The following is a 22520-nucleotide window of genomic DNA, read 5'->3' on the forward strand; positions in this document are numbered from 1 at the left end:
AACCCTAACCCTAACCCTAACCCTAACCCTAACCCTAACCCTAACCCTAACCCTGACCCTGACCCTAACACCCGAATCACCCATCCCCAATCAATCACCATTCACCCCTAACCCCTCCGGGGGTCCATCCACTGCCCCTAACCCCTCATCCTTCATTCCCTCCTAAATCGAACACATACCACTTCACATACCACTTCCCACTGCCACCGCCACCGCCACACCCACCGCCACCCGTACCCTCCATCATCCATCCCCCTCGCCTGCTTCCCTGCTTCCCCTCCCAATCCATACTCACACTCCCAATCAACCCCCGCCCATCCACTTCGCCCCAATCCATTCACACTGCCCATCACTGCCTCCATCCCTCCATCCCTCCATCCCTCCATCCCTCCATGCCCCACCACTGCCGCTGTTGCCTCCTGCAAATCACTCCCCGCTCATCCCCATTCATTCCCATCCACAATCTCCCTAATAACCTCCTTCCACTCTATCCCTAATAACATCACATCGCTATCCATCCCTACTCATCCCAATCTCATCCTTCCACTCTAACCCTACTAACATAACATCATAACATCATATCCATCTCCTGCATAACCTCACATCATATCCATCTCCTGCATAACCTCACATCATATCCATCTCCCGAATAACAACTATCATCATCACTCTACCCTGCATAACCCCCGCATAACCCCCGTATAACCCCCGCATAACACTTCTATCCCTATCCTGAATAACATCATCCCCTATCCCCAATACCATTCCCAATCCCAATCTCATCCACCCACCCATCCCTGATAACCTCCTTCCACTGTCTCCCTAATAACATATCATCATATCCATCTCCCAAATAACAATCATAACTGTCTCCCCAATAACATAACATAACATCAATATCCTGAATAATGACTATTATCATCCCTCTATCCTGCATAACCCCCGAATAACATCATCTCCCTATCCCGTATAACCTCATCATCTCCCTAATAACATAACACCGTCATCTCCCTATCCCTAATAACATCATCATCTCCCTATCCCTAATAACATCATCATCTCCCTATCCCGTATAACCTCATCATCTCCCTATCCCTAATAACCTCATCATCTCCCTAATAACATAACACCATCATCTCCCTATCCCTAATAACCTCATCATCTCCCTAATAACATAACACCATCATCTCCCCAATAATCTTTCAATCCATCCACCCATCTCACCCCCAACCACCTCCGCCTCCGCCTCCGCCTCCGCCTCCATCCACTCCCCATCATCTTTCATTCCCTCCAATCAATCCACATCCACTGCATATCATCAATACCAAATACCACCCTTCTCCCTCCCCCAACCGCTTTCCACCATCAAAATCCTCCTCGCTCCACCTCGCCCCCATTCACCCATCGCCTCCCACACACCGCCCGCCACCACTCCCCATACACCCATTGCCCACCGCTTGCCCACCGCTTTGTTCACGGCTTGCCCACCCCTTCATTCATCCATTGGTTCACTGCTGCCTCACCCGTCGCCTCATCCATCACCCCGCCCCAATATATATCATCATCCCATTCCCACCCATCGCTATCTTGTATGATATATATCTCTATCCAACCACTCTTGCATCCCAATTCTCTCCCTCAACCAACCCCGTCAATATATATCCCTGTCAACATCCATATCAATCTATATATCCATATCAAAATCTTAATCCTAACCTCCGTACACTGCTTCGGTAACCATCCGAATTCTCCTACCAATTCATTAACCACCTCCAACCCATGCTGCTGCCCCATGCTCTTCGCCCACAAATCCCACCACTCCACTATCGTCCTCGACATCCACCCCAAATCCATCCAATCCCTGCCGCCACACTTGCCCAACTGCTTCACTTCCATCCCCATCCACCATCCCCATCCACCATCCACCCATTGTGGCAATCGTCCAAATCATCCTCCTATGCTATGCACATCCACCTGCATCGCACCACCACACCATCACCACCACCTCCTCCTCCGCCAAATCACTCCCCTGTCATGCCCATTCCCACCTGCGCCAAATCCATCCTTCAACCGCTGGTCAAATGGCGGTTTGAATGGGCTCTCAAATGGGCTCTCAAATGGTCTCTCAAATGGGCTCTCAAATGGTCTCTCAAATGGTCTCTCAAATGGTCTCTCAAATGGTCTCTCAAATGGTCTCTCAAATGGATCTCAAACGGCCAGTCAAACGGGCTCTCAAATGGGTGGTCAAATGGCTGATGAAAATGTGTGCTTGAATACATGGTCAAATGGGTGATTGAACAGTTGGTCGAATGCATGATCAAATGCATGATCAAATGCATGATCAAATGCATGATCAAATGCATGATCAAATGCATGATCAAATGCATCGTTGAATGGGTCAAATCGCTGATCAAATGGGTGACCAAATGCATGATGAAATGTCTGGTCGAATGTCTGGTCGAATGTCTGGTTGAATGCATGGCCAAACATGTGGTTTGAACCGGTCAAATGGGTGATTGAATGGCTGATCGAAATGGCTGATTGAAATGGCTGATCGAATACATGGTGAAATGGGTAATCAAACGGGCTCTCAAATCGGTGGTCGAACCGTTCGTCAAATGCATGCATTGTTGAATGCATTGTTGAATGGGTAATCGAACCGGTGGTTGAATGGATGATTGAATGTATGGCTGAACGCATGGTTGAATGCGTCAAATCACTGATTGAACGCGCTCTCAAACGGGTGGTCGAACGGGGCTTTGAAACGGGTCATTGAATGGGCCACACGGCTGATGAAATGCATGCTTGAATGCATGCTTGAACCGGTCAAATGCCGGATCAAATACACGGTCGAATGGGTGATTGAACCGGTCAAATGGGTGATTGAACGGGTGGTTGAACTGGTAATTGAATGCATGCTTGAATGGCTGATCGAATGGGTGGTTCAACGGGCTGTCAAATGGCCAATGAAACGGGTGATTGAATGCATGGTCAAAACAACTGATCAAAATGGATGATTGAATATATGGTTGAACGGGTGGTCGAATGGGTGATCAAACTGGTGATCAAACTGGTGATCGAACTGGTGATCGAACTGGTGATCGAACTGGTGATCGAATGGTTGGTTGAACGGGCTGTCAAATCGGTGGTCGAATGGGTGTATTAAAACAGCTCATTGAAACGGCTGATCGAACACATGGTGAAATGGGTAATCAAATGCATGCTTGAACCGGTCAAATGCCGGATCAAATACATGGTTGAATGGGTGATTGAACCGCCTGATTGAACAGTTGGTTGAATGCATGCTTGAATGGCTGATCGAATGGGTGGTTCAATTGGTTGTCAAATGACTGATTGAACAACTGATTGAACCAGCTGATTGAATACATGCTTGAACGGGTGGTCCAACGGGTGTATCGAAATGGCTGATTGAAATGGCCGATCGAAATGGCTGATCGAAATGGGTAATTGAATACATGGTCAAATGGGTAATCGAACGGGGTAATCGAACCGGTGGTCGAATGGGTAATCGAATGCATGCTTGAATGGCTGATTGAATGTATGGCTGAATGCATGGTTGAACGGGTCAAATCACTGATTGAATGGCTGATCAAACGGGTGGTTGAACAGTTGGTTGAACAGTTGGTTGAACGGGCTGTCAAATTGGTGGTCGAATGGGTCTATTAAAAACAGCTGATTGAAATGGCTGATCGAAACTGGTAATCGAAACTGGTAATCGAATACATGGTTAAATGGGTAATCGAACACGTTAAATGGCTGATTGAATGCATTGTCAAATGGGTGATTGAACCAGTCGAATGGGTGATCAAACGGGTGGTTGAATGGGTGTATCGAAACGCCTGATATTGAATGGCTGATTGAATGGCTGATTGAATGGCTGATTGAATGGCTGATTGAATGGCTGATTGAATGGCTGATTGAATACATGGTCGAAACCGGTGATCGAATACATGGTTAAATGGGTAATTGAATGCATGGTTGAATGGGTGATCAAACTGGTGATCAAACGGGTGATTGAACAGTTGGTTGAACGGGCTGTCAAATGGGTGGTTGAATGCGTGTATTGAAACGCCTGATATCGAATGGCTGATCGAATGGCTGATCGAATGGCTGATCGAATGGCTGATCAAATGGCTGATCAAATGGCTGATCGAAATGGGTAATTGAATACATGGTTGAAACCAATGATCGAATACATGGTTCAATGGGTAATTGAACGGGTCGTCCAACCGGTGGTCCAACCGGTCCATGTCATGCTGCCATGTCCACTGCCTGCCCACACTGCATACCTTGCTGCACTCACACCCACTGCCACCCAATGCCATGCTCCCATACACCACCTGTCATACACATCATTCACCACCCTGGCCCATTCACAATCACACATCATCCATCATCATCCATCATCATCCATCATCATCCATCATCATCCATCATTCATAATCTTCATCATTCACTACCACCAGTCTGCCTGTGTGCTCAACGGCCAATGCGCTTGTCCATGTCCATCCCATGTCCATGAAACCCTCGGCCTTCATCCACTGCCGTACTCAAATATCTACCCTCAACGCCTTCCCATCCATGCTATATATCTCCACTGTCGGACTACATACATACATATATATATATATATACATACATATCGATATACATATCACTATACATCTCTATATACATCGCTATATACATCGCTATATACATCACTATATACATCACTGTATACGTCTTGACATACAACTCTATATACATCTCTATACATCGCTATGGTCCTGGCCAATCCTCCATCTCTCTGCCTCCTGACTCCAACCCCAACTCAACCTCCTGACTCACCCGCCGCAGCCAACAAAACTCCTCAAACAACTGGCTATGGCCCGCCCGGCTGCGCTGCCCCAGCCACCCAATCACCGCCCCAATGTCCGCGCCGTCGACCTGCAATCCCACCAGTCGCCGCTGCCATGCCCCCCGAATGCCCACCCCCCATGGCCCATGCAGCATCATCGCCACCATGGGGATCAAAACCCCCCGGTACTGACACCGGCCGCCCGGCTCCCACCCGGCGCATATCGTCTGCGGCATCCCACAGGAAAAACACCCGCTGAATCGGCTGTACTGGATCCGCCGGCGAACCTGCAGCATCCACTGCTTGGCCGCCTGGCTGCGTGCATGCCGGCATGAATATAAATCGTGCTGGTCATCCGCCTGGGCCATGGCGCAGATATAACATCGATCCCGCCACTGCTGAGCCTCCTGCTCCCCAAACTCCTCATCCAGCCATGCCTGGGACTGTTGCCGGCGGAATTGAATGTCGGCCGCGGCCCACTGGTGCTGGCGTTGGCGGTGGCTTGCGCACTGGCGCTGCTGCTGGCGGTGGCTCGGGCTCGGGTGCTGGTGCTGGCGTTGGTTCGGGCTCTGGCTCTGGCTCGGGCTATGGCTTGGGCTTAAGCTATCGCTGTGGCGCCGGTGCTGACTTGGGCTTGGGCTCTGGCTTGGGCTCTGGCTCGGGCTCGGGCTATGGCTCCGGCGTGGGCTGTGGCTCGGGCTATGGCTATGGCTCCGGCGTGGGAAATGGCTCCGGCGTGGGCAATGGCTATGGCTCTGGCTCGGGCTCGGGCTATGGCTTGAGCTTGGGCTGTGGCGCCGGTGCTGACTTGGGCTTGGGCTCTGGCTCGGGCTATGGCTCGGGCTCCGGCGTGGGCTGTGGCTCGGGCTATGGCTATGGCTCCGGCGTGGGAAATGGCTCCGGCGTGGGCAATGGCTATGGCTCTGGCTCGGGCTCGGGCTATGGCTTGAGCTTGGGCTGTGGCGCCGGTGCTGACTTGGGCTTGGGCTGTGGCTCGGCCTATGGCTCGGGCTCCGGCGTGGGCTATGGCTCCGGCTTCGGCTTGGGCTGCATGAGCCCGCTGCTCTGCTGGAATCATACTCCATTCCGCGCCTGAGCCCCCGACCATTGGAACGCCTCGTGGCACTGCGCGCCCGCCAGTCTGGGTCATCTGCCAGCCCTAACACTGGCCGAACCGCCTGCCCTGGGCCATGGTGCAAGCCCACACACCCGGCCTCATGCCCAGCCTCATGCCCGGCCTCATCACCACCCACGTGCCCTACATGCCACTGCACATTACACCCATCACATGCCTGCTCGTCCCCGTCATCCCCGCAATGCTGCCGCCGGTATCCATTCACTGTCCCATCCAGATAATCGTCCAGTACCACCCGCCGGCACCCCCGACCTGCCACCACCCCCATGTATTGCTGCACCAGCTCCACCTCCGGTGTGCCCAGCTGTCGCTCATCCTCCGCCCACCCCGCCGGCTGGATAATGATCGCCTGGCTGGCCTGCCCATCCCGCCCGGCTCGCCCGCTTTCCTGTGCATAATCCAATAACGTCCGGGGTGTCCCAAGATGAATGATCACTCGGATATTCGGAATATCAACCCCCATGCCCAATGCACTGGTCGCGCAAAGCACTGTGGAATCCCCTCCCATGAACCGCCCCAAAATCCCACCCCGGTCCACCTGCCCACTGAAATACGCCTCACATCCCAATACCGCCGCCATCGCCTGCACCTGGTGGACCCGGTTGGCATATATCACCATCTTCCCCCCCCGGGCCCGGGCCCACTGGAGCTGCGCCTGCAGGAACTGAATAATCCAGGCATCCTGCTCCCATCCATATCCATGTGGTGCAGTGTGTGGAATCGGTGGCCGCCACACCCCATATGCCACATTGCCGCGGCTCGTGCGGGCCCGATATATATCGATCTGATCCTGTGGGTGGTGAATGCGCTGGCTGAACTCCGGTTCCATCTCGGGGGCAATGTGGCCGTTAAAAACACCATCTGTGTACGGGCCCGAACGAGCTTCCCAAGCTGTGCCATGGCGGACCGGAAGTTCTTCTGCTGGTTCATAATGATGTGGCATTCATCAATCACCACCCGGTCCAGCCGCTGCATCACCACCAACCGGTTGATGAATGAATGGAAATCGGGGGTGACAGCCGATTCCGGTGTGACCAGCACAATGGCTGCTTCATCACATGGCTGCTGCCGGTCCCATGCCATACATGGGATGCCTAGCCGCCGGCACCGCTGCTGCATATCCTGCCGCAGCGAGATCAATGGCACCACCACAATGGTGGTGCCCCCGGGGACGGCCCACGCGGGCAACATGAATAACATGCTTTTCCCACCGCCGGTGGGCATGACTGCCACCACGGGGCTCTTGCCCTGCTGGATCGCCGCCATGGCGGGTGCCTGGATGCCCTGGAACTGCATGCCGGCCTGACCGGTCATCTGCTGCAGCGCAGCGGCCATGTCCATGGTCTGCAGCTGGTGGCGCCGCTCCATGTGGTGCTCCTCAGCCTCCACCTGCCATGGGGCCCGCTTGCGTTTCCCAAGCACGGGGCGAGCCCTAACCCGTTCCTGACCGGGATCATTCACCAAGCAAGCCCTAACCCGTTCCTGACCGGGATGGTGAATTGGACAGCTACCTTCATCCACCAAGCGAGCCCTAACCCGTTCCTGACCGGGATGGTGAATTGGACGGTTGCCTTCATCCACCAAGCGAGCCCTAACCCCTTCCTGACTGGGATCACTCACCAAGCGAGCCCTAACCCGTTCCTGACCGGGATCATTCACCAAGCAAGCCCTAACCCATTCCTGACCGGGATCATCCACCAAGCAAGCCCTAACCCATTCCTGACCGGGATCATCCACCAAGCGAGCCCTAACCTGTTCCTGACCGGGACGGCGGCTTGGACAGCTGCCTTCATCCACCAAGCCAGCCCGAAGCCCACCGGCATCAATGTCGGCATGGACATCTCCTGGAACCCCCGTGCCGCAGCCGAACCCCAGAAACTGGTGCCAATCCACACTGGACTGCCGGAACATTGCCCGCCGGTGGCTTGTTGTGCCCGCCTGCTCCATCAGCTGCCGCCCATATACCATCCCCGCCACGTGCGATGAATGGCCCGCCTGTAAATCCGTCATATGCGCCATCCACTGGTCCGCATCCATGCCGTCCTCACAGTCAGCATCCAATGCCGCCGCCTGCTCCGTTTCATCCTGGCGGTCACTGGTGAATGTGCTGGATGCCCGCAGGAACCGCCGGCTGATGCCAATGGCAATGTCCCGGTACGCCGGAATATTCAATGCCTGGCCGAGCCGGGCCTGGGTCTCCCGCTTCAACACCTCCCGGAATCGCTCGGGGTCCATGGCCGCTGCATGCCCGGGTCGGGGCCCCATAAATATGGGCTGGGGGGCTGCCATGCCGGTGTGCCGTTCGACGTGCCAATCAATGTGCCATTCAGTGTGCCGTTCGCCGTGCCATTCGGTGTGCCAATCGTTGTGCCATTCGACATGGCATTTGATGTGCCGGCCTGTGTGCCAATCGGTGTGCCAATCGGTGTGCTGTTCGATGTGCTGTTTGATGTGCCGTTCAGTCTACCATTCAACATGCCATTCACCGTACCATTTGGTGTGCCATTCCATGTGCCGTTCAATGTGCTGTTCGATGTGCCATTCACTGTGCCAGCTCGTGTGCCAATCGGTATGCTGTTTGTTGTGCCGTTCAACATGCTGTTCGATGTGCCGTTCAATGTGCTGTTCGATGTGCCATTCAGTGTGTCGTTTGATATGCCATTTGCTGTGCCGTTTGATGTGCCATTCAGTGTGCCGTTCGCCCTGCCATTCAGTGTGCCATTGACCGTGCCGGCTCGTGTGCCATTCCATGTGCCGTTCAATGTGCTGTTTGATGTGCCATTCACCGTGCTGGCTCGTGTGCCATTCGCCGTGCCGGCTTGTGTGCCAATCAGTGTGCCATTCAGTATGCCGTTCGCCGTGCCATTCAGTGTGCCATTCAATGTGCCGGCTTGTGTGCCATTCCATGTGCTGTTCAATGTGCTGTTCAATGTGCCGTTCGATGTGCCGTTCGACATGCCATTCACTGTACCATTCACCGTGCCATTCACCGTGCCGGCTCGTGTGCCATTCAATGTGCCGTTCGATGTGCCATTCGACATACCATTCGATGTGCCATTCGACATACCATTCCATGTGCCGTTCGATGTGCCATTTGACATACCATTCGATGTGCCATTCACCGTGCCATGCGCAGTGCCGGCCTGCCACGCTGTCAACTGGCCAATGAATGGCATCGCCAGCCACATATACCACACCACCAACTCCCCGACCGCCCGTGGCACATACCGGTGGATCAGCTTGCTGTCGTTGCTCGCATGGAAGCCCTTGTGGTATGCAGTCACCAGTGTCACCATCCCATCCTCAATGAACACATTGCGGAATTGGTTGTTCGGCGTGTTGACATACTGCACACTGAGCAGCTCGGGGGCCCGTGCCGGCTGCCCCGCCGTCATATGGATGGCCACGGCCAGTTTCTCCTTGAACCGGGCCACCCGGGCCAGATACTGTGCCACCAATGGGCCGTGGATCGCCCCCCGGCGCATGAATTGCTGCTGCACGGGGCGCTCTGTGCGCAGCCGCTGGATCATCCACCACCGGCCATCCACGGGCCACCGGGTTCGGCGATCGTGCAAAAAGTTCCAGCCCGGGTGCCCCTGGGTGGGATCATCATACAAGCCCTGCCACGGGATGGCGGGCAGCGGCATGGTGCTTGGGGTGTGGGCGCTGCTGGAACCATCGGCAATACATAATAGTTCACACAGCAGCTCCCGTGTGGCCCCAACCAACCCGTGGATGAACCCACGGAATTCACCCATCGTGAAATGCAGATCCTTGTACAACAGCTCATCGGCTCCCATCCACGCCACATGGCCCGGCGCCGTGCTATTGTAATGGATCTTCAACCCATATGTGCGCCAGTCGAGCAATGTCTGCATGGGCCCATGGGTGCCACGGATCATGAAGCGGCTGACCATCTGCTGCACATGGTCATGAAATGACGGGCGATCGTGCACCGTGGTGGGGGTGTGGCGTGTGGGACTGGCACTATCACAGCCCTCATCGATATCGGCCAGTTGGGCATCTGCACTGGCCAACGGCCATGCTATTGGGCTAGCCGGTGTGCCATTCACTGTGCCATTCACTGTGCCATTCACTGTGCCATTCGCCGTGCTAGCCTGTGCCTGCCACATCTGAATAATGTCCCCCACATGGGGATCCAACCACAGTGCCTTCTGCACCACCATGAACCGCGCAAGCTTGATCATCCGCGATAAAATGGGGGGTAACTGTCGGGATCACGCCACCCAGTCTCCCCCAGCCGAGCACCGCCATGGCACACACAAGGGGGCTTTCATATTCATGGGCACGGTGGCGCTGGTTGAGCAGCTCAATGCAAAACTCCAAGCAGGCACGCTCCATTGGGCTCATCATCCATGCCGGCTCGGTGCTGCCTGCATTGCCAGTCTCCTCTGCTTCTTCCACATGCTCGGGGCTCACCCCATGCCCGGCTGTGGGCTGATCTCCGGGGCTCACCCCACGCCCCTCTGTGGCCCGATAACTGCCGGGGTTCCCACCCTGTTCTAGGATCCGACCGGCCCCGGGGAACATATGGACCGCCCGAGCCCGGGCTCGATGGGGCGCCTGTTGGGGCCTCGCCATGGTGGGCATGGCAAGCTGCCACAAGATCTGCCACTTCCGCTGCTGCCGCGCGGTCATCCCATACACGGGCAGTGGGCCACACCACTCCTGCATGCCCTGTCCGGCCTGGGTGGCCTGTGTGCGTGCAATGAAGCCCAACACTTGCTGTCGGCCATGGACGGGTAACCCTAATCCAACAATAGTGTTCGTCAAGCTAATGGTGCCAAGCTTACGGGAAGGAATCGATGAAGAAGAAAGGAAACAAAGTGGAATCGAACAATATATATATATATCTCTCTCTCTCTATCTATCTCTCCATCGAGCTATATATCTCGCTATATATCTACATCTACATCTATATATATATATACACACCCCCACATACCAAACAGTGTATCCCTTAAGATGAATGGGTGTATAGTGTCTAGTTCTCTTTCATCTCAACAGTCACATACGGCTGCTGCTGCCGCTGCCGCTTTGCTGCTGGCTCCTCCCCTTTTCCCTCCCCCAGCCCCGCTTCCGCGGGCCTAGTGATACCTGAAACCCTAGGAAGGCATGCCACTCCCGACTGATGGCCCGGTATTGCACCCGCCGTGCCTGGATATGGCCAGGTGCCTCCTGCAGCCCCCGGGCATACACCGTCCCAGCAGCCCAGGACCCATGGCCGGCTTGCTGGTCGATCAGCCCATCATCGGCACTGTAGTCACGCTTGAACCCACCACACTGCAGGTGTGCCCGGGAGATGGCAATTGCTGCATGCCGCCAGGAAATCACATTGAGCTTGGTCTGCAGATTGTTACAGATCTCACTGCATCAGCCTCACGTGACAATGCGGGGAGTCAAGGCAGAATCATTGGGCAAAAAGACCATGCAGAAAGAACAAGGATTATGATGAGGAAGATATACACCCAAGCATCACGTGACCACGGTAGAAAGGACGACGGAGGAATTCTACCAATATACCAATATGGTAGATAGGACAAAGAGGGAATGCTACCAATCTATCAGGGAATGGATATTACAGGACAGAAGGAGGTAGCATGGTAGGAACGGAGAATCTACCATTGGACTAGGAAAGGTATATAAGGACATTCATTCATGTACCTAGCTTAGTTCTTCGCGATCAATTCAAGTCTTACAGCATTGGTTACCTTCTAGTTTCTGACTCGTCCGCACTTAACCAACAACCCAGTATACGTACTCGGTTGGCCTTGTTTCTCTACTCGTTACCTTTACCGTTCCTACTTGTTGATTATCTTACGGAGCCTGGAGGGGGCGATATACCCATCAACGACTATTGAACTACGGAGCCTGGAGGGGGCGACATACCCATCAACGCATACGACATACCGAATCGGACCCGAAGGGGCATTGAGCATACGACTACTTGGGAACACTTAAGGTAAGTGTTCAGTCTCGAAATACAACTAACTAGAACCCTAGGTACGACACGAGAGAAGCCAGGTTGTGACACATTGATCGCCAGTCAGTACGAGTCAGGTTTCGAGACTATATTGACTTAAAACACGAACTGCAACCATGTCTAACAACAGTAACAGCAACACTACTCCTAGATCCTCTCGTGGATCTGAGGGACGAACTCCGACTTATGAAGAACTCTTTGGAATGGTTAGCCAGCTGCAGGAAAGCATCACTACTTTGGAAGAACGACAGTCAGCCAAAGCTATCAAAGTTCGACCACCGGAACCCTTTGATGGTACTCGATACAAGTTGCGACCCTTCATCACTCAATTGGACTTGTATGTCCGCATGAACCGGAGCAAGCTCATATTTGAATCCGACAAAGTCCTACTTGCAGCAACTTACTTGACTGGACCAGCATTTGATTGGTTTGAACCTACCTTGCGTGACTTCCAGGAGAAAGATGAACAATACCATAACGACAATACCACCGAGGTTTTCAGCAGCTTCACTGAATTCAAGAAACGACTCCAGGGAACATTCGGAGATATTGACGCCACACGGAACGCTGAACGAAAGCTATGGCGACTCAAACAGACAGGATCAGTAGCCAAGTTGGTATCTGATTTCCAGCAGATCATCACCCATCTGAATTGGGACGAGACGATGTACATTGCGAAATTCGAGGAAATGTTGAAACCAGAGATTCAGGAGAAACTGGTTTGGATGGAACGACCGACTTCATTGAACGAACTCTTTGAACGAGCCGTCAAGATTGACAACACCCTGTATGACCTTAGAGTCAGACAGAAGGAGTCACGATATGGGAACACCTTTAGAGGAAACCCACGAACGAGCCACTATCGATCGAACGATAAACGACCAGCTCAACCACGAAGCCAAGGGTATGAAGATCCCTATGGACCACGACCGATGGAGCTGGATGCCACACAGCATAGGCCCTTCGTATCCGACAAGGAAAGAGAACGAAGAAGGAAAGAGAAACTTTGCTTCACATGTGGAAAGCCGGGCCACATGACGAAGGCATGCAGGCAACGACAGAACGTTAGGCCTCAGCAACAACGAGACGATAACAAGCAACTGCACGCTACCCAGGAGAGAGGAGCGTATGACACCACAGGAATTGTGAACCCTGAACTCAGAGCAACGAATGATTCTGGATGGCACACGCAAGAGGCTTCGGATGAGCATGGAGGACCATGGAGACCCAGAACTATGATTGTACCCAACCTGAGCCCATTGAGGAGGTTGATGGAAGAACAGACGACCCTCACGACAGAGGAAATTGATGAGATCATGAGTTCAAGCGAAGAAGAATATTGGCCCAATGAACGGACGGTGGGATCCGACAGCGGAAGCGACAAAGCCCATATAAGGACGGATGGGTCCGAAAAAGCCATCAATGAGCCAGTTCATGAGAAATCACTCGGCGAACTGCCCAACCAAGATTGGCCAGTTAATGATTTCCTTGACGAAGAGTACGGTGCTCAGTGGAATGGCCACGATCCCAACGTGGAGGAACTCCATGAGATACCGGAGACACCTCAGAACGCAACTCCCGAAAATGATGAACAAGAAGAACAGAGTCTGGCAGAAGATAATGAGGGATACACGAAGTCCAGTGTGTATAGCCCTATTTTGAAGCAACAGCTATGGTCCAAACGGTATACGGAACAACGAAAAGCCGACGAAGAAACGAATACCGACGTTGCCGCGTACTTCATTGATGATGTTGTTATCTCACTTCAGGAGAACCCCAAGAGGCTCTCTAAAGGATTGAAGGAACTATTCAATGAATTGATTACATACTGCCCACATCAGAACTTGAAATGTTGGGAACGAACGAACGAAACTTGGGAAGAACACCTACAGCAATGCGACCAGCACCCATACACATGCCACCACTGTGGACAGAACAACGGAGAACTATGGGGATACCTACGGGACATCACGACCAAACGACTACGAGGCCCCATCCACAGCTCATGCAAGTATGATTGGTGTGATTGCGTGCACTATCGAGAGCACCCAAAGCACAACCAATTACCTTGGATTGTGTGTTATAGTCACGCCTGTGGAGAACATTACGATCGAAAGAAAATGGCGCATTATTTCCCAGAACGACCTAGGAAATACAATGACAGTTGTCCTTGTTGGGATTGGAACTGTGCATGCAGGGGATATCTATTGCACCCAGAGCATTCAAGTATGCACTGGACTGCATGTTATGAAGATGACTGCATAGTTCACTTCGAACCCAAGGATTACTACCCAAGTCCACGACGTCTACGGCAACCAAGATGGCAAGCAAGCCTATCAGCGACACAGCGAGGATACCACTTGAAGTTTACGACACCAGTTCTCAATCAACTAGCCAGAGTGATGGTTGACTCAGGAGCTACTGGAAATTACATGGATCCTAGATTCCAGCGACAATTGGGGATCTTAGGAATTGAGAAGGCGCAGCCAGAGCCTATCTCAGGACTGAATGGTGAGAATTTGGGAAGCCACCTGACGGTCGAATCGGGATTTGTCCCTATGGCTGTAGCGGATCATGAAGAAAGGATCAATTTCGACGTGACACCGCTGGGACAATACGATATAGTGTTGGGGATTCCATGGCTCAGGAATCACAACCCGGAAATCAACTGGAAAACTGGACAAATGAACTTTGCAAATTGCGATTGCCCAAGAACAATGAAAGGACCGAGTCAACGGGAGGCCGGGACCTCACCACGATCTACAGGCAGGAGACCTGGTAGATACGTGAAGCAACCGAGAGGTGGGTTGAGAATGAATAACAGAGAAACGAATGACACAGCGACGAATATTGTTTTAGCAGCCACCAGGGCCTCAGAACGACATTGGCTGATGAATTTACCCGGATGGGCACCGGACACGACCCAGAAGTATTGCGAATATTTGATGGATGAGGATATATCCAAGAGATCAGCGCCGATTGAGGAATATCGCTCAGAAAGAGTTGATAGCAACCAAGAAGCATCAGACTCAGAGCTAGGCTCATGGGAATGGATTGACCATAAGGAGCTAGCAGCAACGACTCAGGAACCACAGATTCCACAGGAGTATATTGAGTTTCAGCACTTGTTCAAGCAGCCTGAACGACCTGAACTACCAGACCATGGACCACACGATCATCGCATACCCCTTATGGAAGGGAAGACACCGACATGCAAGAAGATTTACCCGATGTCAGAACGAGAATCAAGAATACTACGGGAATATATTGAAGAACAATTGGCGAAAGGATTCATCAGACCATCAACATCACCAGCAGGGCACGGAGTCCTATTTGTACCGAAAAAGGATGGAAGCCTACGACTATGTGCAGATTATCGACCACTCAACGCCATCACCATCAAGGATCGACATCCATTACCACGAGTTGATGAAATGCAAGACCGAATCAGAGGAGCAAAATGGTTTACAAAATTCGACATTGTAGACGCCTACAATCGACTACGGATCGCCAGAGGAGAAGAATGGAAAACGACCATCAGAACGAAATATGGACATTATGAATATTTGGTCATGCCATTTGGGCTTACCAACGCACCAGCATCATTTCAACGATTCATTTATGATGTACTTGGAGTATATCTTGACATCTTCGTGATAGTCTACCTTGACGACATCTTGGTCTTCTCCAGCACCTTTGAAGAACATGTGCAGCATGTCAAGAAAGTACTGCAAAAACTTGAGGAAGCGAAGCTACGATTGAAGTTGAAGAAGTGCGAATTCCATGTTCAGGAGACTGAGTTCTTAGGACACTGGATCACTACAGAGGGAATCCAGATGGATAAGAACAAAGTTCAAGCAATCTTGGATTGGCCAGAACTGAAGAACACCAAGGAAGTTCAGCAGTTTACAGGACTTGTGAACTACTACCGACGATTCTTGAAGGACTACTCACAATTCATGACGCCACTGTTCAAATTGTTGAAAAAGGGACAAGAATTTCAATGGGGACCAGAACAACAACAAGCGTTTCAACAAGCCAAGGAAAGAATTGTATCTGCACCAGCACTTGTGCAGTTCGACCCAGAGAAGGAAACCACGATTGAAACAGATGCATCAGACTACGCCATTGGTATGAGAATGACTCAACCAGGACCAGATGGAAAACCACGAGCTGTTGCATTCCACTCACGAAAACTAGTTCAAGCGGAATTGAACTATGACATCCATGATAAAGAATTGCTAGCTATAGTGGTAGCATTCAAGACTTGGAGAGTTTATTTGGAAGGAGCACAACACACTGTACTTGTGAAGACAGATCACAAGAACCTGACCTTCTTCACAACAACCAAAGAGTTGACCCGAAGACAGGCCAGATGGGCTGAAGTACTATCGCAATATGACTTCAAAATCATCCACTGCAAAGGAAATGAGAATGGACAAGCAGACGCACTCAGTCGACGACCAGACTATGAGATCAAGGACAGAACGATCAACCCAGCGATATTGAAAACCAACGAAGATGGAACCATCAGCTACAACCACCAGGTGTTAGCAGCAACGATGCATATCTCAAACGAACCTTTGGAAAAGAAAATCATTGAAGAAACACAAAAAGACAAAATGATCCAGGATATGATTGAAAACTCAGCAGAAAATGACAAATTGACCACAGATAACAATGGATTAGTGTACTTGCACAATCTCATCTATGTGCCAAAAAGCATGAGAAATGAGATCATCAGCATGCACCATGACACTCCACTCCACGGACATTTGGGAACAGAGAAAACAGCTGAACAAATTATGAGAAACTACTACTTCCCAAACACGCGAAAAGTTGTTCAAGAATATGTGAAGAACTGTGAAACTTGCATTCGAGATAAGGCAGCAAGACATCAACCCTACGGAAAAATGCAATCCCCGGATGCTCCAACACATCCATGGGAATGGGTTACCATCGACTTCATCACACAGTTACCGACATCACAAGGATATGACTCGATTACAGTCATCACAGACCGAATGACCAAATATATCCATTTGGTACCAGCCAAAGGAACCATGACCGCAGCAGATATGGCACAAATATTCCTGAAGCATGTTATTACCAACCACGGAATGCCTCAAAAGATCACATCAGACAGAGACAAGCTGTTCACTTCAAAATTCTGGACAACACTCACAAACTTGATGGGTATAGAACACCGCCTCACCACAGCCTACCACCCACAAGCAAATGGTCAAACTGAACGAACCAACCAAACGATTGAGCAATACCTACGGCATTACATCAATTATGAACAAGATGATTGGGTTAAATTCCTACCCATGGCACAGTTTGCATACAACAATGCAGAGCACTCAACGCTCAAAGTAACGCCATTTTACGCCAATTATGGATACCACCCAGTGCTATATGAGAAACCACGACCACAAGAGTCCACATCAGAAGCAGCAAATGAGACAGTCCAAAAGCTGAAGAACTTACACCACCAACTGTCAAGAGACATTGACTTCATGAACCTACGAGCGGCTATATATTACGACAAGCACCATGGAGAGGGACCTACCTTGAAGAGGGGGGAGAAAGTATTCCTGCTCCGCAGAAATATCAAAACGAAACGACCAAGTCAAAAGCTCGATCACCAGAAGATTGGACCTTTCACCATTGAAGGAAAAACAGGACCAGTGAATTACCGCTTGAAACTACCGAAATCAATGAAGCGCATACATCCAGTATTTCACATCTCGCTATTGGAACCAGCACCGAAAAACGCCATGCCAACAGAAAATATCGAAATCGAAAGCGATGATGATGAATATGAAGTTGAACGAATTCTGGATTACCGACAAGTCAATGGACGACCATGTTACCTGATCAAATGGAAAGGGTACGATACCTCTGAGAACACATGGGAACCTATTGCGAACTTGACTGGTTGCCACCAGTTGGTGAAGGAATACCACCAGCGACAGCAGAGTCGAAGTTCTCCCAAAAGGAAGGAGAATTCATCATCTGAGACAGACTAGGATCATCTGTCACCGCAGCAAGCTGAGCATCCAGAGAAGCGGTCTCAGCAACAGGCCAGGAAACTTGAGAATCCAACTCCTCAAGAAGAGCCACGTCATTCTCTAACATAGCCTTATTTCGAGCCTCAAGAAACCGTTTATGTTTCCGCAACCGGGCCAATTTGGCAGACGTCTCGGAAAGACGCGCCAGTGCCTCATCATTTGAACGCTCCGCATCTTCGAGGTCGGCGGCTAATCTCATTCGATCACGCTCCAAATTTTGCCATTTTCGTTCATTATGAAAATCACGTTCACACTTGACGCCAGAACGCACACAATTATTGCATTTTCGATTTGACGAGATTCGTTTACATTCACAAGACATATTGGAAGCACTCATTTCGGAACAACGGAGACAAGGAGGAGAAAAGAAACCTTCCTTATCTATTTTATCAGCCAGACGATCACGACGAGGGTTTGATTTGGGCATGATAAACGAAGCATGAGGAAAAGAAAAACAGAAAAACAAAACACTCACCGACGGGAATGCCGCAGTTCTTATGGCTCTCGAGGACGAAAGCCTGAAAGAGGGGGAGGTAATGTTACAGATCTCACTGCATCAGCCTCACGTGACAATGCGGGGAGTCAAGGCAGAATCATTGGGCAAAAAGACCATGCAGAAAGAACAAGGATTATGATGAGGAAGATATACACCCAAGCATCACGTGACCACGGTAGAAAGGACGACGGAGGAATTCTACCAATATACCAATATGGTAGATAGGACAAAGAGGGAATGCTACCAATCTATCAGGGAATGGATATTACAGGACAGAAGGAGGTAGCATGGTAGGAACGGAGAATCTACCATTGGACTAGGAAAGGTATATAAGGACATTCATTCATGTACCTAGCTTAGTTCTTCGCGATCAATTCAAGTCTTACAGCATTGGTTACCTTCTAGTTTCTGACTCGTCCGCACTTAACCAACAACCCAGTATACGTACTCGGTTGGCCTTGTTTCTCTACTCGTTACCTTTACCGTTCCTACTTGTTGATTATCTTACGGAGCCTGGAGGGGGCGATATACCCATCAACGACTATTGAACTACGGAGCCTGGAGGGGGCGACATACCCATCAACGCATACGACATACCGAATCGGACCCGAAGGGGCATTGAGCATACGACTACTTGGGAACACTTAAGGTAAGTGTTCAGTCTCGAAATACAACTAACTAGAACCCTAGGTACGACACGAGAGAAGCCAGGTTGTGACACAGATGTATGTGGGCCTCACGCTGGAGCACCCCCCGCAGCCGGCCACTGTCCCATGCCCCCGCTGCCAGATTGGGGCCCCGTGGCCACAGGAAGGGGGAGCGTGCCTGCCGGGTGCCATGGGCCAGGGCCTGCACTGCCCGTGCAAAGGGCAGGATCAGCCATAGATAGTACACCACAAGCTCACTGACCTCCGCCGGGAGGTAGCGATGGATGATCTTGGTGGACCCTGTCATGCTGTATCCCTTGTGGTATGCCGTCACCAGACTGACCACCCCATGCTCGATGAAGAGATTGCGATGCTGGCCACACACAGTGTTGCTGTGTCGGATCCCCAGCAGCTCAGTGGCCCGCGCCGGCTGCCCAGCAGTCAGGTGCATCAGCAGGAGCAGCCGCTCCAGGAACTGGTCCACCTGTCCCAGGTAGGCATCCACCACGGTGGTGTGCCACATCACCTGGTGGTCATGCGGCCGCACCCCCACCCACTCAGCCCGCAGCCAGTCGGTGGCCACCACCCGGTCCATCAGCCATTGCTCTCCTGTGGTGGGCAGCGCTGCACGGGTGCGGTGGTCCTGCAGGAAGTTCCATCCACGCCGGTTGTTGGTCGGGTCGTCTGCCAGCTCCACCAGGGCCAGGCGCGGCACCACCGCCTCCCGGGTCTCCTCCTCATGCAGCAGGAACAGCCCCTCCAGCTCCAGCTGGGCCAGCTCCACCTGGGTGCGCACGAAGCCCCGCAGGCCCGCCATGGTCAGGTGCAGTTCCTTGTAGCTCAGGGTCTGCTGGTCATCGCTCCAGTAGATATATCCCAGACTGGTGGTGGTGTTCTGGATGCGCTTGCCAAACGTGCGCAGCCCGTGTGAGCCAGTTGAAGGGGGCAGCCACCCCCGGGAGGAGGAACCGCTCCCGCATGGCCTCCAGGGCATCTGCCGGGTGCTCAACCTGACCATGGTCCGCCATCTGCACCGCGCGCTGCGCCACCAGCATCTGGGCCATCTTGATCAGCCCGGACAGGGAGCTGGTGAACGCGTAGGGGTCCCGGAAGGTCTGTTTCTCCACATCCACCCCCAACACTGCCAGGAAGGCCACCACCGCACTCTCAAAGAGATCCCCTTTCAGTGGGTGGTCCAGCAGCGCGATGGACAGGTCCAGGCAGGCATGGTCCAGTTGCTCATATGCTGCATGGCGCCGCTCGGTCCTCCGGTCCCCCTCCGGGTCCCGATCCCGATCCCCCCCACGGGGCGTCTGGATGACGACCCATGGGCCCCCTCCTGTGGTCCATGGTGGATGATCCGCCGCCCCGGGCCCGGGTGTGCAGAGTGGTGGCGAGGGCAATGACAGCAGCTCCGCTGCCGCCGTCTCCATCCGGTCCAGGGCCGCCAGCTGTGCAGTGGTGAGCTGGTGGCCGAGCTGCACGGCTGCATTGGGGCGGCTGGTGCGGTAGGCGAAGCAGATCAGCCGCTGCCAGACCTGCCGGTAGGCCCGGTAGGTGGAGGGCCGGAGCTGGATCAGGATGGGCCGGTCCCACACCCGTGGCCGTTGCAGGAAGCTGTTGATTCGGATCTGGTGGACCGGATTGAACAGGGTTAGCCATCCGTTGGATATTATCATCCATACAAATCGATGTACAGACGGAGAGATATAGATCGATATACATAGTATACACACACACATGCACACGCACATATATATATATATATATATATATCTCCCTCTCTACATGCATATGGCATATGGGTGTGCACGTGCGTGCATGTGGTGTGGGAGTGCATGTGGTGTGGGAGTGCCAATATATATATATTTCTCGCTTGCTTGCCGACTCACCTGGTCAAACTCGTTGATCCGCCGCGTCTTGATGGACTGGTAGGCCGCCTCGATCAGCCGCTCGACGCTGGCGCTGAACACTGTCAGAAGGGGCTCAGCTGTGGGATCCGGTGGTGCAGCCAGCGGGGCTACCGCTGTGAAGGCATGCCCATGCAGGAACTCGGGCCACCGGGTGAGCTCCAGCCAGGGGGATATCTCGGTGGGCGCTTTGGCATCCGGGTCCGGCACCTGCTGGGCCCCGGCCTCCGCCGCCGCCGCGTCCTCGGCGAGGGCCCCGGCCACCTGCCTCCGGATGAACTCCACCTCACCCATGGTGGCCGCCTGGCGGGCCCGCTCCGTGTGCGCGGGTGGGGTGACCTGGAAGAAACCGCTGCCGGCACCGGAGGGGAAGAAGCGCTGACAGCTGACGGTCCGATACAGGGGCAGCGGGGACACCTGGCTGGCCGGGGGCTGTCGGCCCCGGGGTCGACGGTCCGCATGGATCCGGGTCCGGTGCCGCAGGAGGCTCTCAGGATTGCACACGATGTAGGCACAGTCGGGGTGGGGGCAGCGATAGCCCGGGTGGACGGGGAGCCCCGGGACCGGCGGACTCCCCGGGGCCGGGGGGCGGCGGGACCGGACGGTCAGGCTCCCGCGCGGGGTCCCAGCAGGGCCGCTTGAGCATCAGGGCACAGGCGGCCCGGCGGAGGGCCGGGGTGGCCGCGGAGGGATGCTTGGGATGGCGGTTGGCCAGGTGGGCGGCGAGATGGGCGGGCCGCACGGCGAATCCACAGGGACCACAGATCCACAGGCGATGGGTGTCGTTGTAGAGGAAGAGGTCCATCCTCTTTCGTTCTCGGTCCTTCCTTCTTTCTTTTCAGGTTGTTGCCGGTGTTCGATTGGGTTCGATGAGCACTCACCGTTTATGTGTATGGGTATGGGTATGGGTATGGGTTTGTGGATGTGGATGTGGATGTGTATAATATCTATAGATATATATATATATATATCTATATCTATATCTATATATCGGGGACAGGAAGGAAAAAGGGAAAGAAGAGAAGGGGAGCTCGCAGCGTCTTAATAACCGGACAAACAGATCGAGATCGACGGATCGACGGACGGACGGGACGAAGGGGTGGGACCGGAGACGGGACGAACGGACCAATGAGGATTAGAGAAAACCGATCGGGCCCTGGATCGGTGACGCACTAGGGTATAGGGTATAGGGCATCAGCTAGAGTATTCTCTCGGCCAGGGCGGTAACGGATTAAGAAGTAAAACCGGGAAAGGAACTCAGCCCACCGGGCTTGTCGGGCGTTCAACTTCTTAGTAGTCATGAAGTATTCCAGAGCGGCGATGGTCAGTATATATGTTGAAACGCTCTCAGAGTTGCAGTCCTTCTAGCTCAGTTCACCACTCCTGCAGTGCA

At 52.8% G+C, this 22520-nt stretch overlaps 8 protein-coding genes across 8 annotated transcripts; 3 read left to right on the forward strand and 5 right to left on the reverse strand.

Moving 5' to 3' along the window:
• Positions 1-4784: 4784 nt before the first annotated feature.
• Positions 4785-5120, forward strand: ACHE_70001S (uncharacterized protein; the record flags this gene model as incomplete). The annotated part of the gene is made up of 1 exon (XM_043282285.1): positions 4785-5120. One exon carries the CDS (start codon positions 4785-4787, stop codon positions 5118-5120), a length of 336 nt encoding a protein of 111 aa, XP_043139680.1.
• A 72-nt stretch (positions 5121-5192) lies between these two features.
• Positions 5193-5957, forward strand: ACHE_70002S (uncharacterized protein; the record flags this gene model as incomplete). The annotated part of the gene is made up of 1 exon (XM_043282287.1): positions 5193-5957. The coding sequence occupies one exon, from the start codon at positions 5193-5195 to the stop codon at positions 5955-5957; it is 765 nt and encodes a 254-aa protein (XP_043139681.1).
• Positions 5958-6051: 94 nt separating this feature from the next.
• ACHE_70004S (uncharacterized protein) lies at positions 6052-6402 on the forward strand (the record flags this gene model as incomplete). Its single annotated transcript, XM_043282288.1, has 1 exon — positions 6052-6402. The coding sequence occupies one exon, from the start codon at positions 6052-6054 to the stop codon at positions 6400-6402; it is 351 nt and encodes a 116-aa protein (XP_043139682.1).
• Positions 6403-6608: 206 nt separating this feature from the next.
• ACHE_70003A (uncharacterized protein) lies at positions 6609-11956 on the reverse strand (the record flags this gene model as incomplete). Its single annotated transcript, XM_043282289.1, has 5 exons — positions 6609-8438; positions 8483-10225; positions 10281-10765; positions 11033-11385; positions 11928-11956. 5 exons carry the CDS (start codon positions 11954-11956, stop codon positions 6609-6611), a joined length of 4440 nt encoding a protein of 1479 aa, XP_043139683.1.
• Positions 11957-17922: 5966 nt separating this feature from the next.
• Positions 17923-18501, reverse strand: ACHE_70005A (uncharacterized protein; the record flags this gene model as incomplete). Its single annotated transcript, XM_043282290.1, has 1 exon — positions 17923-18501. The coding sequence occupies one exon, from the start codon at positions 18499-18501 to the stop codon at positions 17923-17925; it is 579 nt and encodes a 192-aa protein (XP_043139684.1).
• Positions 18502-19248: 747 nt separating this feature from the next.
• On the reverse strand, positions 19249-20034 carry ACHE_70006A (uncharacterized protein; the record flags this gene model as incomplete). The annotated part of the gene is made up of 1 exon (XM_043282291.1): positions 19249-20034. One exon carries the CDS (start codon positions 20032-20034, stop codon positions 19249-19251), a length of 786 nt encoding a protein of 261 aa, XP_043139685.1.
• Positions 20035-20071: 37 nt separating this feature from the next.
• On the reverse strand, positions 20072-21421 carry ACHE_70007A (uncharacterized protein; the record flags this gene model as incomplete). Its single annotated transcript, XM_043282292.1, has 2 exons — positions 20072-20848; positions 21110-21421. 2 exons carry the CDS (start codon positions 21419-21421, stop codon positions 20072-20074), a joined length of 1089 nt encoding a protein of 362 aa, XP_043139686.1.
• A 196-nt stretch (positions 21422-21617) lies between these two features.
• ACHE_70008A (uncharacterized protein) lies at positions 21618-21932 on the reverse strand (the record flags this gene model as incomplete). Its single annotated transcript, XM_043282293.1, has 1 exon — positions 21618-21932. One exon carries the CDS (start codon positions 21930-21932, stop codon positions 21618-21620), a length of 315 nt encoding a protein of 104 aa, XP_043139687.1.
• Between the last annotated feature and the right edge of the window lie 588 nt (positions 21933-22520).

This window comes from Aspergillus chevalieri, chromosome 7 (assembly GCF_016861735.1).
Source record: "Aspergillus chevalieri M1 DNA, chromosome 7, nearly complete sequence".
Classification (NCBI taxonomy): domain Eukaryota; kingdom Fungi; phylum Ascomycota; class Eurotiomycetes; order Eurotiales; family Aspergillaceae; genus Aspergillus; species Aspergillus chevalieri.